Source organism: Malus domestica, chromosome 03, assembly GCF_042453785.1.
Source record: "Malus domestica chromosome 03, GDT2T_hap1".
Taxonomy (NCBI): domain Eukaryota; kingdom Viridiplantae; phylum Streptophyta; class Magnoliopsida; order Rosales; family Rosaceae; genus Malus; species Malus domestica.
The window spans coordinates 25,137,610-25,161,554 of NC_091663.1; the positions used below are offsets into that span (position 1 = coordinate 25,137,610).

Here is a 23,945-nt window from a genome sequence, read left to right on the forward strand (position 1 = left end):
AAGGACACGGGAGGACATCGAAAATGAGAGGGCAGACAATCCTTGTCCATAAAAAATAGGGAACTTTAACGAAAAGCTCCCGGTCCTGTTCACTTTAACGAAAAACCACATTTTTACACTAAAAAGTCAATCCTGGTACTATTCACTTTACCCTTTATTTTATCATTATCATTAAAACTCAAAGTTTTCAAAGCATTTTCGTTAGTTTTCCTTAATAAGGCAAGAAGGTGAGATGAAAGACAAGTATTACGTTTTTTGATAAACAAAAATCATTTGAATTTTTTTTATTTGATAAAATATAATAAAAAATAACGACGCATATCTTTTCAAGATTGAATTGCGTTTTGCAAAGTAGTTTTGTCCACAATTATTGATTAGCGCAGCAAAGAGAAACCAACAAGTTCTCGTTTCCTTGCATCAAAGAAAATAATAACATCTCTTTACTCTGCGTTATGTTTGTTGGATATTTGTCAATAATCTATGATAAATTTATATATGTTAATAAATAAACAGTATATGAACAATGAACTAATGTTAAACAGAAATATTGAAGATCAAGGCTTGCGTACCGCAATGTCTTTGAAACAGAAATTTCGCCCCTACTTAGTGCTTATAGTTCTCCAGACGTATGTTTCACCAGGATTCAACGATCAAGTTAGAATCCCAACACTGGAAAACTTAACTTCTGGTGAATTTTTTTGTGGTACTCTCAGTAAGAATGATATGGATTATAGAAGGAGATTTATGTTTTTTGTGTTCTAAATGTCATGCAGACGGATGTATATATAGTGGGATTATGCCTGTTTGTAATGGGTATAAGAATAGGATGTGACTATTGAGAGACATCTCTTCAGATGAGTGTTTTCTTTCTGCGTTCTTTCACACTTCAAACTTCATCTGAAAGGATGAGTCTGTTGATAAAATAATAAAAAAACAATTAATTAATTAAATTTGAAATTTATTAAAAATAATTAATTAAATCTGAAAATAATTAATTAAAGTCGAAATTAATATATATTAATTATCAATTAATTAGCATATCCTAAAACCTAATCCCAAGGGTGAGCCTAATTTTATTCTCCAAGGTCCATCACTCCAATAACTTTCTATAAGGAACAAAACCTTATAAAGTGAGGAACTTTTTGGTAGTGAGCAATGTGGGACAATGAAATTCTACTCAAAATTTCCAACAATGTTCACTTTACAATCTAACTAGCAAGCAGCTTTAATCCAAATTCTCCTGTTTTTTTCCTCATGGAGCATCAGTGGCCTTCATTCCCAATCATGTTTGCCTTCTTGCTCTTTATAATCATGGTACTGAAAATAGGGAAGAGAGGCAACACCAACAACTACGCTTCAAATCTACCACCCGGGCCATGGAAGCTACCATTCATAGGAAACCTACACCAGCTCATCGGCTGTCTACCCCATCACGGACTACGGGACTTGGCCGAGAAATATGGACCCCTTACGCACCTGAGGCTTGGAGAAGTTTCCACCATTGTTGTTTCATCGGCAGAGTTTGCAAAAGAGGTGATGAAAACCCACGATGTTATATTTGCATCTAGGCCATAGATCCTCGCCGCGAGTATCTTGTCTTACGGTTCTACAAACGTTGCCCTTGCACCGTACGGTGATTACTGGAGACAACTACGAAAAATTTGCACACTAGAGCTTTTAAGCACAAAGCGCGTTCAATCTTACCGACCCGTTAGGGAAGAAGAGGTACTGAAGCTGACTAAATCGATTGCTTTACGATCAGGATCAGCTATCAATCTTACTCGGGAAATCTACTCATTGACGTACAGCATCACTTCACGAGCAGCCTTTGGTAAAAAAAAACCAGAGATCATGAGAAATTCATATATGTTGCCGAGGAAGCTGGGAAAGTAGCGGGGGGCTTCGCTCTTGCAGATCTATATCCCTCTGTTAGCTTGCTTCATTTGGTTAGTGGAATCAGGCCTAAGCTTGAGAGGCTGCATAAACAAGCCGACAGAATAATAGAAAACATCATCAACGAACATCAGAAAGATCTTGAAACTACAAAAAATGTTGAGGGCGAGACAGTGGAAGATCTTGTAAATGTTCTCCTAAAATTTCACGAACATGGCGGTGCGCTTGAATTTTCACTTACTACTAACAACATCAAAGATATCATGCTGTGAGTACACTTTCTGTTCATATCAATGATATCATGCTTTAATAAGTCAAATCAGTTTTCGATTTCAGTTTTATTACCCCATTTCTTGTTTCTTAATATACGACCTCAGAATAATATGAATTCTTGTTTCTGGTTAATTATTAGTCTTTCTGCATTCTAATTCTGCATGAACCTTTTTCAGGATATTTTCTCGGCTGGGAGTGAGACATCAGCTACAACTGTAGATTGGGCAATTTCAGAAATGATGAAAAATCCAAGAGTAATGAAAAAGGCACAGCGTGAGGTGAGGGAAGTGTTTAATCGAAAAGGGAAAGCAGATGAAACAAGCATCAGAGAGATGAAGTATTTAAACGCAGTGATTAAAGAGACGCTGAGATTACACCCTTCTGTTCCCCTATTACTTCCAAGAGAACGCGGAGAGAAGTGCGAGATTGGGTGGATATGATATACCTGTGAAATCCAAGGTAATCGTCAATGCGTGGGCTATCGGTAGAGATCCCAAGTACTGGACTGAGCCTGAGAGGTTTAAACCAGGGAGGTTCCATTACAGCTCCATTGATTACAAGGGAACAAACTTCGAATACATCCCGTTTGGTGCAGGAAGGAGAATATGTCCGGGCATATTATATGGTCTGGCAAACGTGGAGCTCCCGCTTGCATTGTTGCTATACCATTTCGATTGGAAACTTCCCGATGGAACGAAGCACGAAGACTTGGACATGACTGAGACCCTTGGCATCGCGGTCCGAAGAAAACAAGACCTGCATTTAATTCCGATTCCGTATCATCCTCCGCCTAACTGAAAAATCTCAAGTATAACAAAGTCAAATGCTTTGTATGTTTCTTGTTATTGAAATAATCGTCGTTGTTTTGTTCGTAGTATATATCCCCATTGTTACACAGCTTGTCACATTATAAAGAGCCAAATTCATTTCAGTGGAGAAAAAACACGAACAACTAAGCTGAAACGTTGGAATAATTGTTGCTACGTTCGAATCTGCCAAATGATGAGTTAGATACTAAAAACAGAGGGATATTGAAACCCATCGCAATTTAGTCAAAGTACGTGAAGGGATGATATGGTGGTGTGTGGGGGTATTTTACAAAAAATAAAGTTATTTTCTGATGAATTAATCCTAGATTGTTAATGTTACAAGCATTTGAGGAAGTGAGTGGGTTGCGTTATAAAGCTTACAAATTTCGGTGGAAATGGCACCTTAGAGGCGGTGAAGGCGTCGAGGGAAATTTGTTGGCAACACAATAAAGCGTTCCTAAGACGCGAAGTGGCAAGGCGAGGCCTCGACAAATCGCCTCAAGGCGGTGCGAGGCGTAACCTATTTGCAAGTCCGGGCAGTATGAGGCGTACGCAATTTGGTAGTGAGGGCGGTGCCAAGCGTTATACGCGATTTGCAAGTTGAGGCGGTGTGAGGCGCTACGTCATTTGCAAGTTGCAAGGCGGTGGATTAGATGGTTATCCGTGTTGTATCTAGTTTTCTTTTGAAATTTTAACGCACCATTTTGTTACACCTTTTCTCTCTTTCCTAAATTTTTTTTTCTATCATTTTTTTTTTATTTTGTCAAATTTCCCTCTTTCGGCCAAATAGGATGCTATATTAAAAAAAAAAAAGTGTGAAAATCAATTTTATAGTCATTTGTCATATATTTATTAACTGTAATGTTTTATATTAAGATGGATCATCCATGTATATATAGCCCATGTCATGGGCTGCATGGGCTATATAAACTGTGTAACCCATTGGTCCTATCAACAACCTATAACTGTTAAGTGTGTACTTAGGTTCTTAGGTTTCTGTTGGTGCCATGGCTACTAAGTAGGTCTAGATTCTTTTTCCATTGCTATGGCTGCTAAGTTTTATGGCTAACATGTACCAACATGCTGGTGGATTAAGATGAACACAATGCTTGATGATATAGCGAAAGATTAAAGATAAAAGAGAGATTCATAGAAGAAAAACTGTGTTTGTTGTAAAATATACAAAATCGACATGCTTGATGAGTTGATATGGTAAAAAATTTCACTATCTACCATCTACCATTGTGACTGTTACTTGGTTTACAGTGCAGGATTGGTCCTGCTTGCCGGAGGATGAATCTGTTTCAACAGGATTTTTATTCCTTTCGAGGCAAAACCCAGGGTTCTTAGGCTGAGGCATTGTTGCAGTTTCACTACTCAACATCAAAACCACAGAGGCCATTGTAGGCCTATCTTCCGCACGCTCTTGGACGCACAAGAGTCCGACTTGAATGCACCTCAACACCACAGAGGGGGAGTATGAATCCCCAACTGATGGATCAATTATTTCCGACCCCTTTCCTTCTGTCCATAGCTTCCAAGCCTGCAACAATTCCAAGCCATTTCTCAGTCAGTAGTGAATCTAGTTATTTTGTGGAAATTAATTTTATGCGCCCTTTTACTTACATGTCCTAGGAGGTTGAGTTCGTTGTTCGCGTAATAAAATCCCCTGTTCTTTTTACCACTAATAATTTCCAATACCAGAACACCAAAACTAAAGACATCAGACTTGACAGAGAAGAGCCCGTCCATTGCGTACTCTGGAGACATATAGCCACTGCAGAACATCAATGAAGAGAAATTAGCATATGTGGTAAGCAGGAAAATATAGAAACTTTGTCACATGTGCAGGGCGTTGGTACTCACTATGTTCCCACTACCCTTCTGGTATTGGCTTCCGTCTGATCGTTACCAAATATTCTAGCCATTCCAAAGTCCGATATCTTTGGGGTCAATTCTCCATCAAGTAGAATGTTGCTTGCCTTGAGATCCCTATGGATGATCCTAAATCTTGAATCCTGGTGAAGATAAAGAAGTCCACGAGCAATCCCACAAATAATATCGAAGCGCTTTGGCCAATCCAGCATAGACCTTTTCGCATTACCTACAACGAACATCATCAACTTCATAAATAATGTCAAAAATCAAAACTGGTTATAGATTTAATTATAGTTATTAAATGAAGATGAAGTTGATGAAGGAACTAACTGAATAGAACAGAATCCAGGCTTTTGTTTTCCATGTATTCGTAAATCAGCATTTTTTCATCCATGTCGACACAGCAACCAAGCAACCGAACAAGGTTTCGGTGCTGAAGCCTTGCGATTAACTTTACTTCGTTCTTGAATTCTTCAGTTCCTTGTCCAGAGTTCTTTGACAGCCTCTTGACAGCAACTAATTGACCTTCTACTGTACCCTGGAATCGGAATAGCCACAAATAACTAAATCTGTCTTACGTTATTTCTCAAATTACTTTAATTTATGCATGATCTAGTAACACTGATTTCTAACAAAATGTGCTTAATTACCTTGTACACACAACCGAAACCGCCTTGCCCCAGTTGATTTTCGTCTGAAAAGTTATCCGTAGCCACTGCTACTGTGTTAAAATCAAGCAATGGCAATTCTAGCTCATCATTGCTCCTTTCACCCGAGTAGTGTTCCCTTTTACTTGAGATAACTACCTCATTTAGCAGAAAATCTTGGCTTCTTTCAAAAGAACCTGTTCAGGCAGAAAACAAAAACTTTGTAACTCAATCTCTAGTTACGCACTCCTTGGTTGTATGGGGAGTGAATTGCTGCCACACCGGAAACAAATCTACAATACATGGTACATTGTCGATGTTTGACAAGAATTCTGTCGGCCAATTGTCAATAGGATATCAAAACGGGATTGATTAAACATTGATAATGTACTAGGTACTGAAGATTGGTATCATCGCCGAATCGAAGTTACTTAGTACCTACCTTTTTGTTCTATCCTTCCTTTACGCGTAATACCAGATTTCCTCTTCCATACAAAACAGATAACGAGTGCTGCTAGCAGAATGCCAGTACCAACTGTAATGCCTACAATAATGAGTACTCGTTTCATCTTCCCGTTGCCATCTGAAATGAACGTACAATAGTCAGTAATGTGTTACTGTTATAAAATACATAGCTGTTTACTTTCCTAAGCATAACATTATCTGAACCTTTATATGGAAATGTCATTCTTTCTTAATTGCCACTCGTATTTAGATTTAACTCGTAAAAACATGCGAGAAAACAATTTCTAAGCCAATATGTGTTAAATTATTATTTATAACGAGCGTTACAAGTAAGAAGCAAGCGTTTTGGCATTCTATATAGAATTGTAAGTGCATTGAGAAAATAAAAAAGGTAGTACTGCAAAAATCTCTATGTTAAACAATAATCTATACTATTATTAAGAAAACCCTCATTGTCAACTTTTTTTCTCCTTTTTTCTTATTTTGCCCTCATTTTTTATACACACTATTGACAAAAGAAGGGCAAAATAGTAATTTTGTACCTTTTGACAAAATGACAATCATATCCCTATATTACCTTTTTTTTTTTTTTTTTGAGATAATGACAATCATATTTTTTTAATTTTACCTTCACTTTTGATACATAATATTTACATAAAGAAGACAAAACAGTAATATGTAATATTAAAAAAAATATATATTTATTAAGATAAATTATTAACGCACACTGCTCTTTGCTAGTATACAATAAAAGAAACCCTGGTAGTCTGGTAGACTGGAACCATAGATACGATATCAGCATAAACAGTTGTGATTAGAAATTTAATAAAAGTACAATTGAGGAGGGGACCAAGTAGACGCGGATGCGTACCTAACCCACCGGTAAACAGGCCCACGTATTTACTTTCTTTATTTATTTGTTTAATTAGCCCACATTTATTTTATTTTTTTAGGTTCTGCACTTAACTTTTCATTAGTTTTGCAGAGAACCACTCAATTATTTGCTGTGTGTACAATTAAAGGCACATGTCTATTTGCTGCTTTAGTCATAGGTGAACAGCCAAGAGCTTACATGAAATGGAAAGACTGCTACACTTTTGACATGAATTAAGGTAGTGTTATCCACATACTTATTTTTATTTTATGTACTTTTTTTAATTTTTCCTTATCGAATCAAATAAATTGAATAATCTCAATAACAAAAGATTAATATGAATATATGAAAAGTAAAAATAAGTGTAAATGGTACTTAACAATTACTCAGACATAATTTGGTCCTCTAATGGGAATATAGCGCTCACAAATTTACACTTTGCATCATACATGTTAATATTTGTTACTAAGACCTTGTTTGATCTCTAACTGTAATGAATAATTAACTTTCTAAATTCAAGATATACTGAAAGTTGAGGATAATGATTTTTTTGTGCTAAGGAGATTATGATCAAATTTCAAGGGTCAGAATTGATTGATTTGGTGGATTTGATGGAATGGCTCCAGAGAGGATCCCTTCCCACTTTTACATACAGGGGCGGAGCCACCAAGGGACTAGGGTAGTCCTCGGCCCTTCCTGACTTCATCTGAGATGTGAACCTCATGGAAGAAGATGAAGCAAACGACGTCGTTAAACTGTTTTGATTTTAAATCTTTTCGACAGTTTAATGAAACGATAAGTTTGGTAGGGGAGTTTTAAAAGAGATGTGCAATTTTAAATGGAAAAAGCAACCGCACTTCTGGTTCGATTCTCTCACCTAATAGTAATATACACCCTATAATTTTCTAAAGCAACCCACCTTCTTTATTTGCAGACCTCTCCCCTTTTCCTTCTTTTTATACTTCTTTGTATTTTCTTTAGCCTTCCACAACCTACCTCTTACTTGGTTGTCTGGGTTTTTTTACATTTTTTTCTTCTTAGTATTGAATTTAAGAGAATTTTTTCAGTTTTGTGAGGATTACACAAATTGCATATGTCAACATGTTATGAATTCAACTTTTTATACACACATATATATATAAGTGTGTAAAAGGCCCCTCCTCATTCAGAATTCTGGCTCCGCCACTGTTTACATACCTCATTTAATCTCTCACGCACCTTAAAAATTTATTGAACAATTGAAAGGTTTAGAATTAAGGGTTTAAGGTTTGTGGGAGATGAAATGGAATGTGCAAAAATCACCACTATATATATATATATATATATATATATATATATATATATATATATATATATATACACACCAATTAAAGAGAGTGTGAGTGAAGTAAAATGAAGAGTGTAAAAGGTATGTGTTGTGTTTTGTGTTTTTTGTATAGACATCATCATTAAGTTACTCAATGAAAGCAATTACCGGTCCTTTACCTCAAGTACATAAGAGTCATTACAAAATATTAAGACCAATCGTAAACCTCGCATGAATTAGTCTTGACAATTCATGCTAAAAGACTCACAAAATAAGAACACTCAAAACTAAACCCATGCACGCATGCACAATTAATCCTACTATTTCGTCTACAAGTTAACCTACGAAGAAGACAATACGGTCTTAATCCTGTCTTGATTGACGGATCAAATATGAACATGACTAATAATGTGTTTCCTTTCTAATAATTTAAACTCATGTGCACTTTACTACTTTTAAAATATGAACAAGGTTTCCTGCCATCCACAACGACTACTAAAGGTACTTTCGAGTCCTTTTGTTTTTGGAGATATTTCCACAAGGTCCAATTTCTCTTACTAAAATCTACAGTGGTGCCTACAATATTATATTATCCCGCCTAAATTATTCGGACCGTTTGCCCTGGTATTGGAATTTTAAAGCAAATATTGAAAAGGACCGCTAATTGTAGCTCAAGAAAACCTTACCAAGTCAACAATGACGGCCACTACCCTCTCAATTTGAACAAGCTGCCGAAAGCACCCGTTTCATTAACCTTTTTCTTGTCAAGGTGGGCTAATTCCACCAAATTAAAATGAAATATAATCCCTAGTAGAGTGTCAAATCTAAATTCTAAAAATCAAACGCGAACAAACAGTCTCTATTTAAATTATTACTTAATATTACAGTTTAATAATATTTTTAAATTGTAAGCGAGGAGTTTAGAATTCGATTCTTGTGAATGACAAGTCGATATTAAATAATTATATCAAATTTATTGTGTAACCTAAACCTAATCTACTACTTTTCAGTGTCAATAGCACATTTTATTAACAAACTAATTATTTACACTAAATAGGTGAAAAAGTGGATTAAATCTCATAATAGACTAGCAATAATGTTGTTCAAATTTTAACGAATAAGATCATTTTATTAAAAAAAAAAAGAAAAAAAAACCCATCATATATAGTTGTAAATTTCGACCATCTGTCACGGGAAACATCTGGAAAAACGTTTTATGAGAAAGCATAATTTCAAAGCAAGTTCGCTTTAAATCAACGAGAGTCCAACAAAACGTGATGCACATATTCATGAATCGACATGTGGATAGACACCTCATACCAATGACGCACATTTCCCTTTCATTCCCTCTTTTTTCTTTCGCATGCTATATTTGAAAAGAGGGTATGGTAGAATATAGGTTTAAGGGTGCGTTTGTTGTACCGGATTATCTTGGACTGAACTAGTTTTAGGGACTAAGCTAGACTGGCTTAAACTAGACTAAGCTAGATTAACTTAAGGACGCGTTTGGTGCAGTGTCAGACTAAAAATTAGAATAATTAATAAACTTTAATATTATATTATTTAATAAATATCTATTAATATTTTAATATTAATATATTTATTTATTCTTTTATAATTTCTTCCTTCCTCTTAACCTCTCTTTTTCTCCGTCCATGGTTTTCCTGCCCGTTCCCATTTTTACTCTCTTTTTTCTTTGTCCACTGTCACCCTCCCCACTCTATCTTTTTCGCCATTTTCACTCAAATTACTTTGCTCTATTCTTCTCTTCTTCAAAATATGAAACTCTGAATTTGTTTTGATATTTAAATTTTAGTTCTTTGAGATTACAATTTCAGTTCTTGGCGTTGGATTAAATCCAAAGCAAATCCAGCTAGGTATTCTTTTTTGAAGCAAAGAGGGGAAATTTGGGTTGTGGGTTCGTTGGGTTTTATAAGAGGGAGAGAAATCAATTTGAAGCGAATAGAAGGTTGGGTTCGCGAGACGAAGGAGATTGGCAAGACGGCAAGATTTGGTGATGGGTTTGCAGGGATGATGGAGATCAACAAGACCGCAGGATTTGATGACTGGATTTGGCAACGCATGGTTGCAGATCGCAAACGATGCAGATATTAGAAAGCCGGGATTAGCAATCCCAACCTTTTCGGGGGTCCTAGCTAAGACGAGGTAGAGAAGCCTTTAGTCGGAACGTGTCCGACTTAATCCCATTAAAGACAGTCCCAGATCAAACCAAACACAGACTAATAAGTCAGTCTACTCTAGTGAAACCTAAGGAGCTCAAACAAACACACCCTAAGATTATAACATGTTAATGGTTGAATTCCTTCCAATAATGTAATTTTTATTACGTCACAATCCATTGTCATTGTAACTAACGAATATGAAAACTCTAAATTCTAATCCTAGGCTAACTCAAATATGGTCATATCAAGCTGAAACACGTCTCCTCAATCTTAAAGACGCCAAATTTTGCGTTCTTATACAATTCAAAACCACGTTTCAATATTTCAAAACAGATTTATGGACAATAAACTATACTTTTAAAATTAGATTAATGATATTAATACTAATAATAAAAATAATCAGGGTAATGTTAGGATAAGTAAATTTCGTATACTATATAACATGAAATTTAATGATTAGACTATTATTATTATTTTTAATAATAAACGATATTATCTACATCAAATGGGTGGGAGAGTGCGCTAGGCCTCACGGTGAGACATCCATAATAATATTGTTCAAATTCGACTTTGCCTAGAATCGTACCTAACACCTCTTATTTACAAGTGAAAATGAATACCATTATACCATAATACTAAGTGACGATTAAATTATTATTTTAATATTAATTAACGTGCTTATTTTTTATTAGTAACATATTATGTAGCTTGCAAATTTAATTTACCGAATTACTCCAAAAATAATAGTAGCATAAAAAAAAAAAAACAAAAGAGTAATGCAAAGGAAAAGGTTACCTAGTTCAGAAGCTGCGAATCTGACATAGAGATGTTGTCCACCTTCTGCATATTGCCTAAGGTCCATGAGCTCCCCACTCCAAATCACACAACCAGTCCCTCCGTTCTCAATCCTCGCATTCCCGTAAGCCGTACAAGAACAATTTTCCGAACACTTTTTCCTACACGCCTCAAGATTAATGCCCATGTCCACAAACGCGCCGCCGCTCTCCGGCAGTTTCATGTTCCCCAAACCCAAAAACTTATCCTTCGAACACTCCAACTCCGTCTTCCTCACGCAACCATCGGACCCGTCTCTCAGATTCCACGCCTGCAAATTCTTGGGCTGAAACCCCTTCAAACACTTGCACACCGGCGAAGCGTTTGAGTCACAGACGCCGTAGGGGCCGCACTCTCTGTAACTGTCGCACTGGTCTTTCGGGGCGTACCAGAATTGGTTCCAAATCTTTCTGGATTCAATCCATGTATACCGTTGGAGATACCCATCTTGGCTCACGATCAGTCGTGAATACAACGGTTTCGAATCGTTCTTTATTGAAAAAGTGTAGTACACCTCCTGTGAATTGGAAACGAAACTGAACTGAAGACCATTTGAAACTGTCATCTCAGGCACACCGCTAAACCTCTCCCCATTCCAGGGTCCGCTGCGATACACTACGACCTGTTTGTTTCTCAGGAAAATCTCCGGGAAACCGCGGTAATCCAGCTTGAAAGAATAGTCACCTACAGACGGGTCTTCTGTGCTTTTCCATGAAGTTATGTACCTGTCCAAATTTGAGCTCAAGTTCCATCCCAGCTTCATATCCGGCAGCAGAGTGTTTGTTGGGTAGTCAAAGCTCTGCCAAAGGAACTCGTCTTTCGGGTTGTTTCGGTTTGAATCTTCTTCTCTGAGGACTAGATTTCCCGAATCTAAAAGCTGTACAATTGGGTTCACAGCTTGAGTTTCATTGGAAGACCATGTGACGTTTCCACTTCCTTCATCAACAAGAACAAGATTTCCACGGTCGCCAAATTTGATTGTTGCTGATGACGAATTCGAAAGAGGGCTGTCTCTGTTTGCTACCCAAACAACTGTTTGAGGTTGGATATTCTTGTACCATATTCCCAAGTACCAACCGGAAGACCCCGGCTGGAACAACCCCAACTCAAATACGTTGCCGGAGGAGACGAGGGTTTGGCTGTTTCGGAGGGATTGAACTGAAGACAAGGAGTCGCTGGAGGTGGCGATTGGGAGGAAAGGGAGTAGAACGAGGCAGAGAAGGGTGGAGAAATATTGGTCGAGTTTTGTTGGAGCTCTCATTTTTTTTTCTTTTTCTATGAGGATGATTTTCTTGTTGAAAGCATATGAAGCATTGGGTTTGTAGGTGGGTGATGTTTTAGCCATTGATAGGTGAAGGAGAAATTAAAAGGCCTTTTATTTTACTTTTGGCAAGACTGTACAGTGCACGTTCTATTGGCTTTCTTGACTAGGGAGGCCGTCGGCGATCTTTGGATTCTTTAGTATAATTTGATTAACTTTCCCAAATTTGCATGCTTTGATTGCCTTAATCAAATCTTCCCCAATTTTACCTACGTTTAGCTTGATTATTTACCTGTAAGGGAATTTACTGTAGAGAAAATTTGATACGGGTGTTGTAGCCTATTTTATCTGACAAACAGAATAGGACTGGTGGCAAGGGTAGAGAAATTGAGAAATATGTGTTTATAGAATTGTAGGGGAATATGTATGTTATCCCTCCTATATTGTACCTTTATTTATAGTAGTAAAAAGAGAGAAGATATTCCTCCGTCCCCAAGTAATACAAGTTGTAATAGGAAATGATAACTAGAATCCAATCTAATCTAGGATTTACACAATCACACTTAAACTAGGAAAGTTTACAACACTCCCCCTTGAGTGTGTAAATACTCAAGGTAGATTCAGCATCATGCAAAAGTTGAGGAATTTGACTCGTCGGTACTTGATTCTAAGGAACAACGCATGTAACACCCCACCCCGAAAATATTTATTTTCGGCAATAATTATCGGTGATAGGCTCAAAAATTTAAACTTTCGTTTATTTAGCTACCAATCTTCACGACACTTTAATTAAGTTCCTTAATTCCACACGTTCTGTAACATTAATTCTCTTAACAAAGCATAATATAATTTATTTATCAATTTACTATCTTTACTGCACTTAAATAAATTTACGATCTAAGAATAATTCTCAACTAAAATAAAATTCTCGATTATTTAAGACTGCATCTAACACTGTTAGACTGCCTACGTACCCTTGAGCGGGATCAAGCCTCTCGTAGTTCACATACAATTCCCAATTCATTAACTTTAACATCTTAGTGACTAACAATCACAAATTCAGTCCAAACATTTTCATCACACCATGTGAACATAAATTATGGATTCAAAACATCAAAACTAGCATGAAAAATGGCAGAGTCAGCCCACTGGCCAGGCGCCGCCACACGCGCCGCCGCGGGTGGCGGTCGGTCGCCCTGACTCGCCGGAAAAATCAACTTTTTTCCAAAAATTTCCAAATTTTACAGTTAAGTAGATCTTAATGAGTAGAACAACTTTCATACCTGTGGCTAAAGCCAATTTGGCTGGGAAACACCTCAAATTGCCCACGAACCGTCGGAACCCTTATTTTTGGGTGTTCTTGATTCGGCTCCAAATAAACTCTGACGCCCTAACCAAATCATGGGCTTTGTTCCTGGGTTTAGGGAGAGTGTTTTGGTGGTGGAAATGGGAGGAGTTAGTTTCAGATTGTGGCGAATTGAAGCCCAACCCGTGCACCCCTCTGTACGGTTTTCACCAAAATCCACCCAATTTTCCTACATTTTCGAATGAAAATGGAAGTGAGATCGATTATTCTCGAGGTAAGGATTATTTTGACACCAACCTTGTCATCAACGGTGACCGGAGTTGGGAGATTACGCCGGGCCAGGTCACGGGTTGGGGAAAACCCGATTTCCCCATCTTTCTCCCTTTCTCTCCTTTCCCTCCCGATCTTCTCCCTCATTGGCCCCCCCTTCCCTCCTTATTCCTCCTCGACTTTTAATCTCGGACGTCCATGTGGCTGATCAGATTTCTCCAGAAATCTGGAGCCTTCCAAATTAATGACAAATTTACCATTTTGTCCCCAACTTTAAACATTAATAACTCTTTCGTTATAACTCCGTTTCACGAACGGTTTGCGCCCACGTGTTCGTGAGGTCAAGCTCTATTTTCAAATATAAATTGTGACCTAAAAAAGTTGACGGATTTTAAATAATTAATTTCCAACTTCAAACTTCGTAACTAGTTTAATTTAAAACTAGATTCAAATAAATTAATATAATTTGTCAATGAATAACATAAAATCTCGATAACACTTTATGTAACTTATAATAATTTTCGGAAACAAAACTTTAAAATTTCCCAATTCTATTTCCATAATCATAAATCGATTTATTTTCTATTTTCCCCACATATTCATAATTATGAATAACTATTTCATATATTTAAATTTTTTAGGGTATTACAACGCATATTCTCAATAAGGTATGAACTTGCATAAGTAGTAAGTCTCGCTAAAAAACCTTAAGGCTACGGCAAAAACCCAAGTAGGGACAAAATCTTTAGTCTAAGGAAAAATGCGTGAGAAATGCAAAGTTAAAAGAAACGTCTACGGGATGTCATCAGGGATATGACCAACCCTACAGGATGTCATCAGGGATATGACCAGCCCAAGGTGGGTGCCTTGTTGAAACCTAGTTAGGTAGCAAAAATACAGTGGGAAAAATGCTTCTAATCGTAGGAGAAAATAGTACATTAAGATCAAACAAGTATTCTCTAGGTTACTCTCCTTGAGTTTGACACAATTCCAAAGAGAAATAGCAATGTTACAACTCAGAAAGTTTACACATACCAATACCATGAACAAGCTTTTGAAACGTCTTCTTCGGCAGTGATTTGGTGAAGACGTCGGCCTAATTGTCTTGTGAACGGATTTGCGTGACTTCAATCTTCTAATGTTCTTGTTGTTGATGTGAAAAGAAGAACTTCAGCGCAATGTGCTTGGTGTTGCCTCCTTTGATGTAATCCTTCTTGAGCTGTTCGATGCATGTTGCATTGTCTTAAAAAATCGTCATCGGGACATCAACGACAGGATGAAGATCATATGAACTGTGAATATGGCCCACTACTACTCTCAACCAAAAGCATTCTCAAGTTGCTTCATGTAAGGCGAGAATTTCAGCATGGTTAGACGAAGTGGTAACTAAGGTCTATTTAGTTGATCTCCAAGAGATTGTGGTGCCTTTAATGGTAAAGACATAACCCATTTGAGAACGTGCCTTGTGCAAATTAGATAAGTATCATGCATCAGCATAACCAACAAGGCGAGAATCGACTCGAGAAACAAGGGGTGTGGCATCATTTGAGGATCCATAGGGATAGAACAAGCCTAAATTCGTAGTACCCTTAAGGTAACGGAAAATGTCTTTCACGCCAGTCCAGTGTCTACGTGTAGGTGCATTACTGTATCTTGCCAAAAGATTAATAGCGAAGGAGATGTTAGGTCTAGTGCATTGAGCTAAGTACAATAAAACCCTTTGGTTGTGAGGATCCTCAAAACCCTTTGGTTGTTCCACATAGACTTCTTCATTAAGATACCCATTAAGGAATGCTTTAATATCCATTTGAAATAGCTTGAATTTTAAATGGCATGTAATAACACAAAGAATTCTAATAGATTCAAGATGAGCAACAGGAGCGAAGGTTTCATTAAAATCAACACATTCAAGCTGAGAGTATCCTTGAGCAACACGCCTGACCTTATTTCTAATCACATTTCCTGACTCATCAAACTTGTCCTTGTAAATCCATTTGCTGCCAATAACATTAGTATTCGAATGATGATTAACAAGGGACCAGACTTCATTCCTTTCAAACTGATTTAGCTCTTCCTGCATGGCTAAAATCAATTCCTTATCAGTTAAGGCATCTTTAAAATTTCGATTTAGGACACATAGCACACATAATCAATTTCATCAGCAACTTGCCATCGAGTTCTACACATTTGTGAACAAGACCCACTATTTCATCATCTCGATCAGTATTAGATTCATTCTTTGAGATCTAGGTAGATCAATGGCCACAAACTGACCACCAGCAAAAGGGTGCCAGCCAGCCTATGTGGGTTGTCTTAATTTGTGTGCCTAAACCACTGGAAGTCAGCACGCAAAACTAACTAAACAATCAAATTAGACATAATGCAACAAATATAGACATGAAATGCACATGCATGAACAAACCTTTTGAGGTGAAAAGTGCCACATCTTGAACATTTACTCCAGCAGCAACAACTCATAATCAAAGTATAGCTTAAAACTATATTGAGCATGTGTGCGGTTCAATTACAATATTTGACAAGGAAAGCCAAAGCTAAAAGTCTTGACTTCACAGTTCTATAGACATGTATTGGTTTAATTTAAACACGAAAGCTTCAGATTTCATGGTAAGTTTTGAATTGAAAACTTTGGGTTTCAAATGCACTAAATTCGAAACTACATATTCGATTTAGTATAAACTTGTGGTTCATAAAAGAGGTACCTACAAGAACACATAATACAATATATATAACTAACTGTAGTGAATTTGGGGTTTCCCTCAAGAACCCAAATGTGAGTTCATCAGGACTACGAAAAAGAGTTAACGGTGCAAAGAAAAAAAAATTATTGAATCGTTAATGCAAAAAAGTGGACTTCAGGGCAATAATTTTAAATTTCTTTTAGATTAATGTACTGATGGTAACTTTAATTACTTCAATAGATAATAACCATTCAAGTTTGATTGTTGAAGTAAAATAATGACATTCGAGTCATATTAGTTTCAATTGGCTTCGGGCCAAGCGATTAAGATAATATAGCCTAGTATGGGCTTAACCAAAAAGACAAATCCGAAAGTGCATATTTATTTCCCCAAATACTAACTCACCGACAGTTTCACGTGCAAGACACGTGTGGGTTTCAAGTAATTCCGAGTAACGATTTACCACTTGTTATCCAACTTTAAACAGACGTAGTTTCTTTCTTAAAAGTCTGAAATGGGTCTAGTTTGCGCTCAAGTGAAGCGGGTAAATGGTATGGTTGTTATATTTACAAATTTTATTCTATACATATATTTGTATATACATTTTTTTTAATGAGACAATGGTTGTATTATTTTATTAACCAATCAAGATTTCAAATAATACTGTTAGTGTAAATAGATCGATGTGTTTGACAATCATCACTACATTCTCCATCTATTTATTTGATTTGAGTTAGGTACTCTTGTCATTACCGATTTAGATGGTTTTACAAGGTTGTGTTTGTAAGGATATTTTCTTATGTAGCAATATACTTGGCTAACTTACACAACCCTTTGCCATAATAAATTGGTTTCGAACATACCATCCATAAAATTTAACTTTAAGACCCCCAATTTTAAGTGAAGATGAATATTATGAGACTGTATTACTTTTTTACTACAACCAATATTATTAATCGAAGCCACGTTAAAAAGAGGGAATAGGGTTTGAAGGCTTGAAACTATAACACAACATATTGAAGAGAAAGCCTTATCCACCGACTAGATCAATCTATCATTTGCTCGATACTATCCACTACTCCTGGGTAAATCGAAAGATTGTTATATGTACAAATGTTATTCAATATATATTTGTAAACACATTTTTTTATACGGGACGATGTTGGTATTATTTGAATCATCAAGCAAGATTTCAATCCTCAAGCACTCTAGATTAAATTTGGAGTAGCCTTAAACTAACAAAATCAACATAATAATACCAGGCCAAATTGACCAATTTTTGAGCCACCGCATTAGCATATACGACGAGCACAAGATGTTGTGAAACTTCGTACCCAACTGTAATGTCCTCCGCCACCCACCAACCTCAAGGCAGAATATAATCAAACACTTACAGAAATTATGAATTTTAAGCTAAATTGGTTTCATTTCCAAAACTTTAGGAAATGTGTTGATGAACAAACGAAAACAAAGGTCAGGTGGAATTGTGAATGATACTTTTTATCAATTTCCGATCTGTTCTTTAGTTTTCCAAACTAAATAAATTCACTGTTAAATAGCTTTTATTTTTCCTTTTACCTAAGATCTTCCCATACATGCATGAAAAGAAAAGGGAAAGTTTTGGAAAGTAAAATGATATGATTTGTAGTATGAAATAAGAACATTGTTAGTAACAATTTGTTACATTAGATTCAGACGTTTATCAAAAAAGTAACATATATATTTTTGTACATAAAAAGGGACTTGTAAACAATATTAGTTACCAACCAAATCATACTTTATCACTATATCTACAAAAAGAAACTTAACTAAGAACTGCGGCAGGTTGAACCATATTATTCCAAAGGTCGTCCAAGACTATCATGATGTCATCACCGTCAACTTCATAAAATTGTGAGTAGTCAAAATTGAGAAGCGGATGCTGATTCTTATCTCTCATGACCGGATGATTCTGATCTATATTGGCTTGACTAGCAAGTGAAGAACCCACGGTGGGATCGGCAACAAAGTAGTTTGGCTGGTCTTGTGTAACAATGTGGTGTGGCTGATTAGCAAACCCAGTCGTAGCAGTCTGCGGCGGATCATAATGACAGAAATCAGTACCATTACTTGGGTCTTGTGTACTGGAGTAGTCATACTGTGGCAAGTCCATCCCGTTATTCACAAAACCATTGTGCTGAAGATGCTCTTCTTGGTTAGCCATACCTAGTGAAGAGGGCATTGTTGGACATGCTGCTTCTGCAACGAAATCATCTGGCCTCGCCATTGGTTCTTGTGAATCATTGTAGTATTGTGGAAACTCGGTAACATTACAAAGCTCTAGCTGCTGCTGATTATAGTATGAATCAACAATAACCTCAACAACCACTGAAGATATGGGACTAACGTGACTATTCTGTGGCTCATAGTATTTTGGCTGATCCTCATAGTAGTCGTATTTTCGCTGATCCACATTAGTCACACCAATACTACTACTTGTACTATTGGCATTAAGATTAGTCTGTTGCTCTTGTTGCGGCTGTTGCTTCTGAGGGCAATGATCGGTATTAACCTTGTCAACAACCTCAGAAGACAGGGGAGTAGCATAAGATTCATCAATATTTTCAAATTGCCTTTGAATCTTGTTTCTTTGGGATTCTACTACTCGAGTCTCCTCATGATCATCCACATTTCTTTTTCTATCATAATTCTTTTGAACCCAGCAGACGACATATTCATCACCATCACTAGTTCTTGAATTTGATTTAATGCGCATGGCCAGTTTACGGTCAAGGCGAAACTCGTGCATAATCCAGCAACCGTTTTCTTGACGATATTTTGTATTCGCATATGTAAACCTTTTCCACCAACCTATCGCCTAGTCTTCGGATCTTTGACTTCACTCCCTCTGTTCTGTCCATGCCAGGTCCCAGACCCTATAGTTGCGAGCCACGCGCGAACCCGTACCCTTGGTGCTCGCTGGCTTCAGTTTGGTAAAGAAGTAAAGGTCTTCATCGTCTCCTAAATCTTGTCCGCGATTGTTATTCCATATATCTCTCGCCTCCATGCTACCATAAAGATCGATATCGGGGATAACATTTTCATCCCTAAACCTAAAGGGTGGGCCGCGAACCTTGTTGTGAAGATAATATCCCACTGACTCCTCGTCTCTTGGATGAAACTTGTAGCCTACTGGAATGTCATTAGCAGGTGCCATATAATTTCTTGCTTCCGCTTTCCTGAGAATATGAGATTTAAGAATCTGGAGAGAAAAAAAACGAGTAGGGCAGGAGGCTGCGGAGATAGAGGTTTTTTCTTGGTTAGCGTTTCAGTGCTCAAAATCGATGTGTTTCTCTGAAGTGGGTTTGATGATTGCCTTTAGTCCTTCCACTCCAAATGCTAATATATAGCAACACCCTCAAATCACGCTCAAATCACGCTCAAAACACGCCACCGTGGTGTGGTAAAATAAGAGTTCTATTAGGTTTCAAATTACCACTGCGGTAAATCAAAAAATAAAATCCCATGCTATTTTCTTGGTAGTGATTTCATTTATACGTTTTTTAATTAGTTGCTAATTATAGTCTTAGTCCTTATTCGAAATACTCGTAAACAACGTCGTAAACTTGTGCTCTATAAAATGTGCTGCCTAATCCCAACTCTGTCGGAAATCTAAACACATGGTATGGTTATTTGGTTTTAAGAAGTTTTTCAACCGACTATGCTTAGACACTGCGTAGTGTTTCAGAGCATCCAATAGGTGAAAAACTTGTATTGCTTGTCATTGATTTATGCTGAATTGCACTAAAATTCACTTAATTAAAATTTGACGTGTTAATATAATTATTATTTCTTATTTATAATTTAAACTAAAATATTTCAGAATAAAAACATTAGTTCTAAATAAGAAAAATAAACAATTAAATTATAAACTTATCTCCTTCAGAATTCCATGAAAAAGATTAAGGACATTCAGATTCGTCAGCAAGTTCTTCCGTTCTATATGATCCAATAATTTTCTTATTATTATCGAATTATGATTAAATTAATCGAAGAGATGCTTGGTTCTTGACGGATCTAAAATAAGTTTAAATTGTTGACGAATATGATAGCGTTTACAATACTAAGTAGAACCGTAGCATCCGTAGGTTAAATAATCGGAAGTTAAGATTGCATTTCCATAGCTTCCTAGTCTCCATTTTCCTGGTAAAGGTTGAAAGAAAATTATGCAACTAATCAAACAGATAAATGTGTTAAATAAACCAAGTATGGCAAAATGTGTCGGACTGATTTGAATGCAGTATAATTGACTATATATGCAGGCTAAGAAGTTTAAATTTTTCTCTTTTAATTTAGAATTTGGTACTAAAATGCATTGAATATGAATATAAACCCTAAACAAACAAATATTGAATCATATTTCTTTTCTTGTATATTAGGGTAAATACAAAGAACTTGTTGTATGTCCTTAATCTATTCTCAAGGATTTAAGTTTATAATTTATTTACTCCTATATTAGAACTAATGTGTTTATTGTGAAATCTTTTAATTTAATCATAAATAAGAAATAATACTTAAAAATTAACATGTGTCAAGTTTTGAGTGGGTTATAGCTAGTGTCACTCAGCATAATCCAATGGCAAGTTAAGCCTTACACAAGTCTTTCTCCTCCAAAGCGGTTTTGGAAAGCAAACACCTCTTGATTCTTCAAAGTGAATTCACACTGCAACGTAGTGTCACTAGTTTTAAAAATATATTTTTTTACTGAAAAAATAAGGCTTGCAAAGCCATCCTCGGAAGACAAGACTTCCGAACATGTAAATTTTTGTAGAATTATCAAAGAGACCGGCTTAGAGCCTACATCTAACAACACTGATATTGTCCCTAACTTGGTAGTGAGCAAGTGCAGAATCCGTCACGTATGGGGTTTTATCACAAAAGGTCTCGGCATTAGATTGAGAGGGATTGAGATATGTAAACTCTTCTTTTCTTAGGGATACGGTTGATATGAGATATTTCAACAATTTTGAACATCCCTACCAATAGAAATCCACCATCCTTCTGACATCCTCAAGAATAATCTTAACCCTCCACGGCACTTCACAAAACCCCTGAAGCCTTGATGATTAGTTTGGAGTCTCCTTCCACAATAATGTGCATCATCTTCTTACGCTTTGCCGAGCACAGCCTCGCTAAGAGCCAAAGCTTCGGCGACCGTAATTGTGTTATCTCCCAGATTAAGAGCACCTGCAATCTTGGGGTTCCCATCCTCATCTCGAATAACAAAACCCGCACTGTTTGCCAGGCTAAATTGCGAAAATGGTCCCTAAGATTTGCTTAACTCCTCATTTTGGTTCCTAAGATTTCAAATCAATAGAAGTGGTCCCTGAGATTGTCCACCACCCATCATTTTGGTCATTCCATTAAAAACTCCATTAAGTGTCCCGGAGCTCTTGGTTGGAAGTTTGGGCAATTTTCAAAGCTTCGTAACTCAATCGTTTCTTAACCAAATTCGACCCATAATATATCAAAATGAAGACATGAAAGTGTAGAATAAGATTATACCTATTTGGAAGCTCAATTGTTGCCGGAGATGGTCGGAAAAGTTGATTGGTCCGAGAGAACATTGGAAAATTCACAAAAAACTGGGTAAACTTTAAACGTTCATAACTTTTTCAATACTCAACGAAATCAAGTGATTCAAAAACTAAAATCATACTTCTTGACCGAAGAGAATGGTACCTTTTTTGACGGCTAACTCGTTGTGGTTTGACCGAAAAACAGCTCGAAAATGGATAACTTGAGACCATGACAGCCACTTTCAAGCCGTTTTCCAGTCAAACCATGGCAAGTTAGCCGTAAAAAAGATACCATTCTCTTCTTCTCATTGAGAAGTATGATTTTTCTTTTTGAATCATTTGATTTCGTTGAGTATTGAAGAAGTTATGAACGTTTAAAGTTTACCCAGTTTCCGGTTAGTTTTTTAGTTTTTCGTTAGACCAGTCAACTTTGAGGCTATTTTCCGACCATCTCTGGCAACCATTGGGCTTCCATATAATCTTATTCTACACTTTCCTATCTTCATTTTGATATATTATAGGTCTAATTTGGTTAAGAAACGATTGAGTTATGAAGCTTTGAAAATTGTCCAAACTTCCAACCAAGAGCACCGGGACACTTAACGAAGTTTTCAACAGAAGGACTAAAATGATGGGTGGTGGATAATCTCAGGGACCACTTCTATTGATTTGAAATCTTAGGGACCAAAGTGATGTGTTATACAAATCTCAGGGACTTTCGCAATTTAGCCTTATTTGCCATTGAACCATCAAAATTTATTTTTACAAAAGGGGCATTTGGTTTAGACCAGTTAATCATCTTTTCCACCTTCATGGACCTACCATCGTAGTTTTTGTTATTAGCCCTGAAATAAGAAATCCCACTCGCTAAAGCAGTCACTACAACTCTGTTAGGGGTTGTTCCAGCAGTTATGAAAACAATTTCATTCCTATCATTCCAAATTTGCCTACATGTTAGTAAACCTCTGCTTAAATAACACAGCTCAGACTTCTCCTTGGTGTCCAATGAGTTCTCCTTTAAAAATATACTATCCTTCTTGCATGCGCTCACGTGTGTGCGAAAGATATTTTTTTAATCACGGTGTGATACGCGCGACTTACCCATTTTAGATATATTATATGTGAGGATTGGTTCAATGTATAGAAACATAAAATAAAAACGATTATCATCTGTAATAATACAACCAGGAATTTAAAGTATTTTGTCTAGAATATGTAAAAAAAAAGTATTAAATAGCAGAGAAGATCCTTATAATTTAGTTGCAACTAAAAACTAAATAAAAAGTATAAAAACAATCCAAGAACTTCAATTGACCTTGATACACTTGACACCAAAACATATCATGAACTCATATCGTTCTGTCCTATTGAAAATTGAATGCGTTTGGTTAAAATCAAATATTAGCATTATTTGTAATTCAATTGCATTAAAAGTTGAAAAAGGGAATTAAACATTAAAAGAAAGAATCTAACCTTATGTTGAATTCGAGGGAAGCAAAATATCTTTGTACACAACATTTCTTGTGAAGACTCCTTCGTGACAAATGTTTAATTTTTCTACCTATTTACTCTTTGGTAAGAAAATATATAACATGAAATGAAGAGTATTCACAATAAATAAGTAAGGATGCTTGTGTAGCTTGAGGAACATATGAGTACCAAATAGAAAACAGAACAATAAAGACACAT

General features: G+C 36.5%; 1 protein-coding gene and 2 long non-coding RNA genes across 5 annotated transcripts; 1 reads left to right on the forward strand and 2 right to left on the reverse strand.

Annotated features, from left to right (window-relative positions):
* Positions 1-1,138: 1,138 nt before the first annotated feature.
* LOC139194491 (uncharacterized) lies at positions 1,139-3,610 on the reverse strand. Of its 2 annotated transcripts, none has more exons than XR_011579386.1 (3): positions 3,357-3,610; positions 2,612-2,922; positions 1,139-1,976 (listed from the first exon to the last, which is right to left on the reverse strand). It is a non-coding gene; the product is annotated as an uncharacterized lncRNA (long non-coding RNA). The 2 variants fall into 2 exon arrangements; XR_011579385.1 differs by having other exon boundaries at positions 2,612-2,960.
* On the forward strand, positions 1,974-3,140 carry LOC103427813 (uncharacterized). The gene is made up of 2 exons (XR_011579384.1): positions 1,974-2,161; positions 2,343-3,140. It is a non-coding gene; the product is annotated as an uncharacterized lncRNA (long non-coding RNA).
* Positions 3,611-4,103: 493 nt separating the features above from the next.
* Positions 4,104-12,642, reverse strand: LOC103427803 (receptor-like serine/threonine-protein kinase SD1-8). 2 transcript variants are annotated; one of them, XM_008365887.4, is made up of 7 exons: positions 11,124-12,642; positions 5,943-6,083; positions 5,504-5,697; positions 5,184-5,391; positions 4,842-5,079; positions 4,602-4,752; positions 4,104-4,518 (listed from the first exon to the last, which is right to left on the reverse strand). In XM_008365887.4, the coding sequence occupies exons 1-7, from the start codon at positions 12,505-12,507 to the stop codon at positions 4,201-4,203; spliced, it is 2,634 nt and encodes an 877-aa protein (XP_008364109.3). In that variant the 5' UTR covers positions 12,508-12,642; the 3' UTR covers positions 4,104-4,200. The 2 variants fall into 2 exon arrangements, with proteins under 2 accessions (XP_008364109.3, XP_070675296.1); XM_070819195.1 differs by having other exon boundaries at positions 5,184-5,416; positions 11,124-11,607.
* Positions 12,643-23,945: the final 11,303 nt, after the last annotated feature.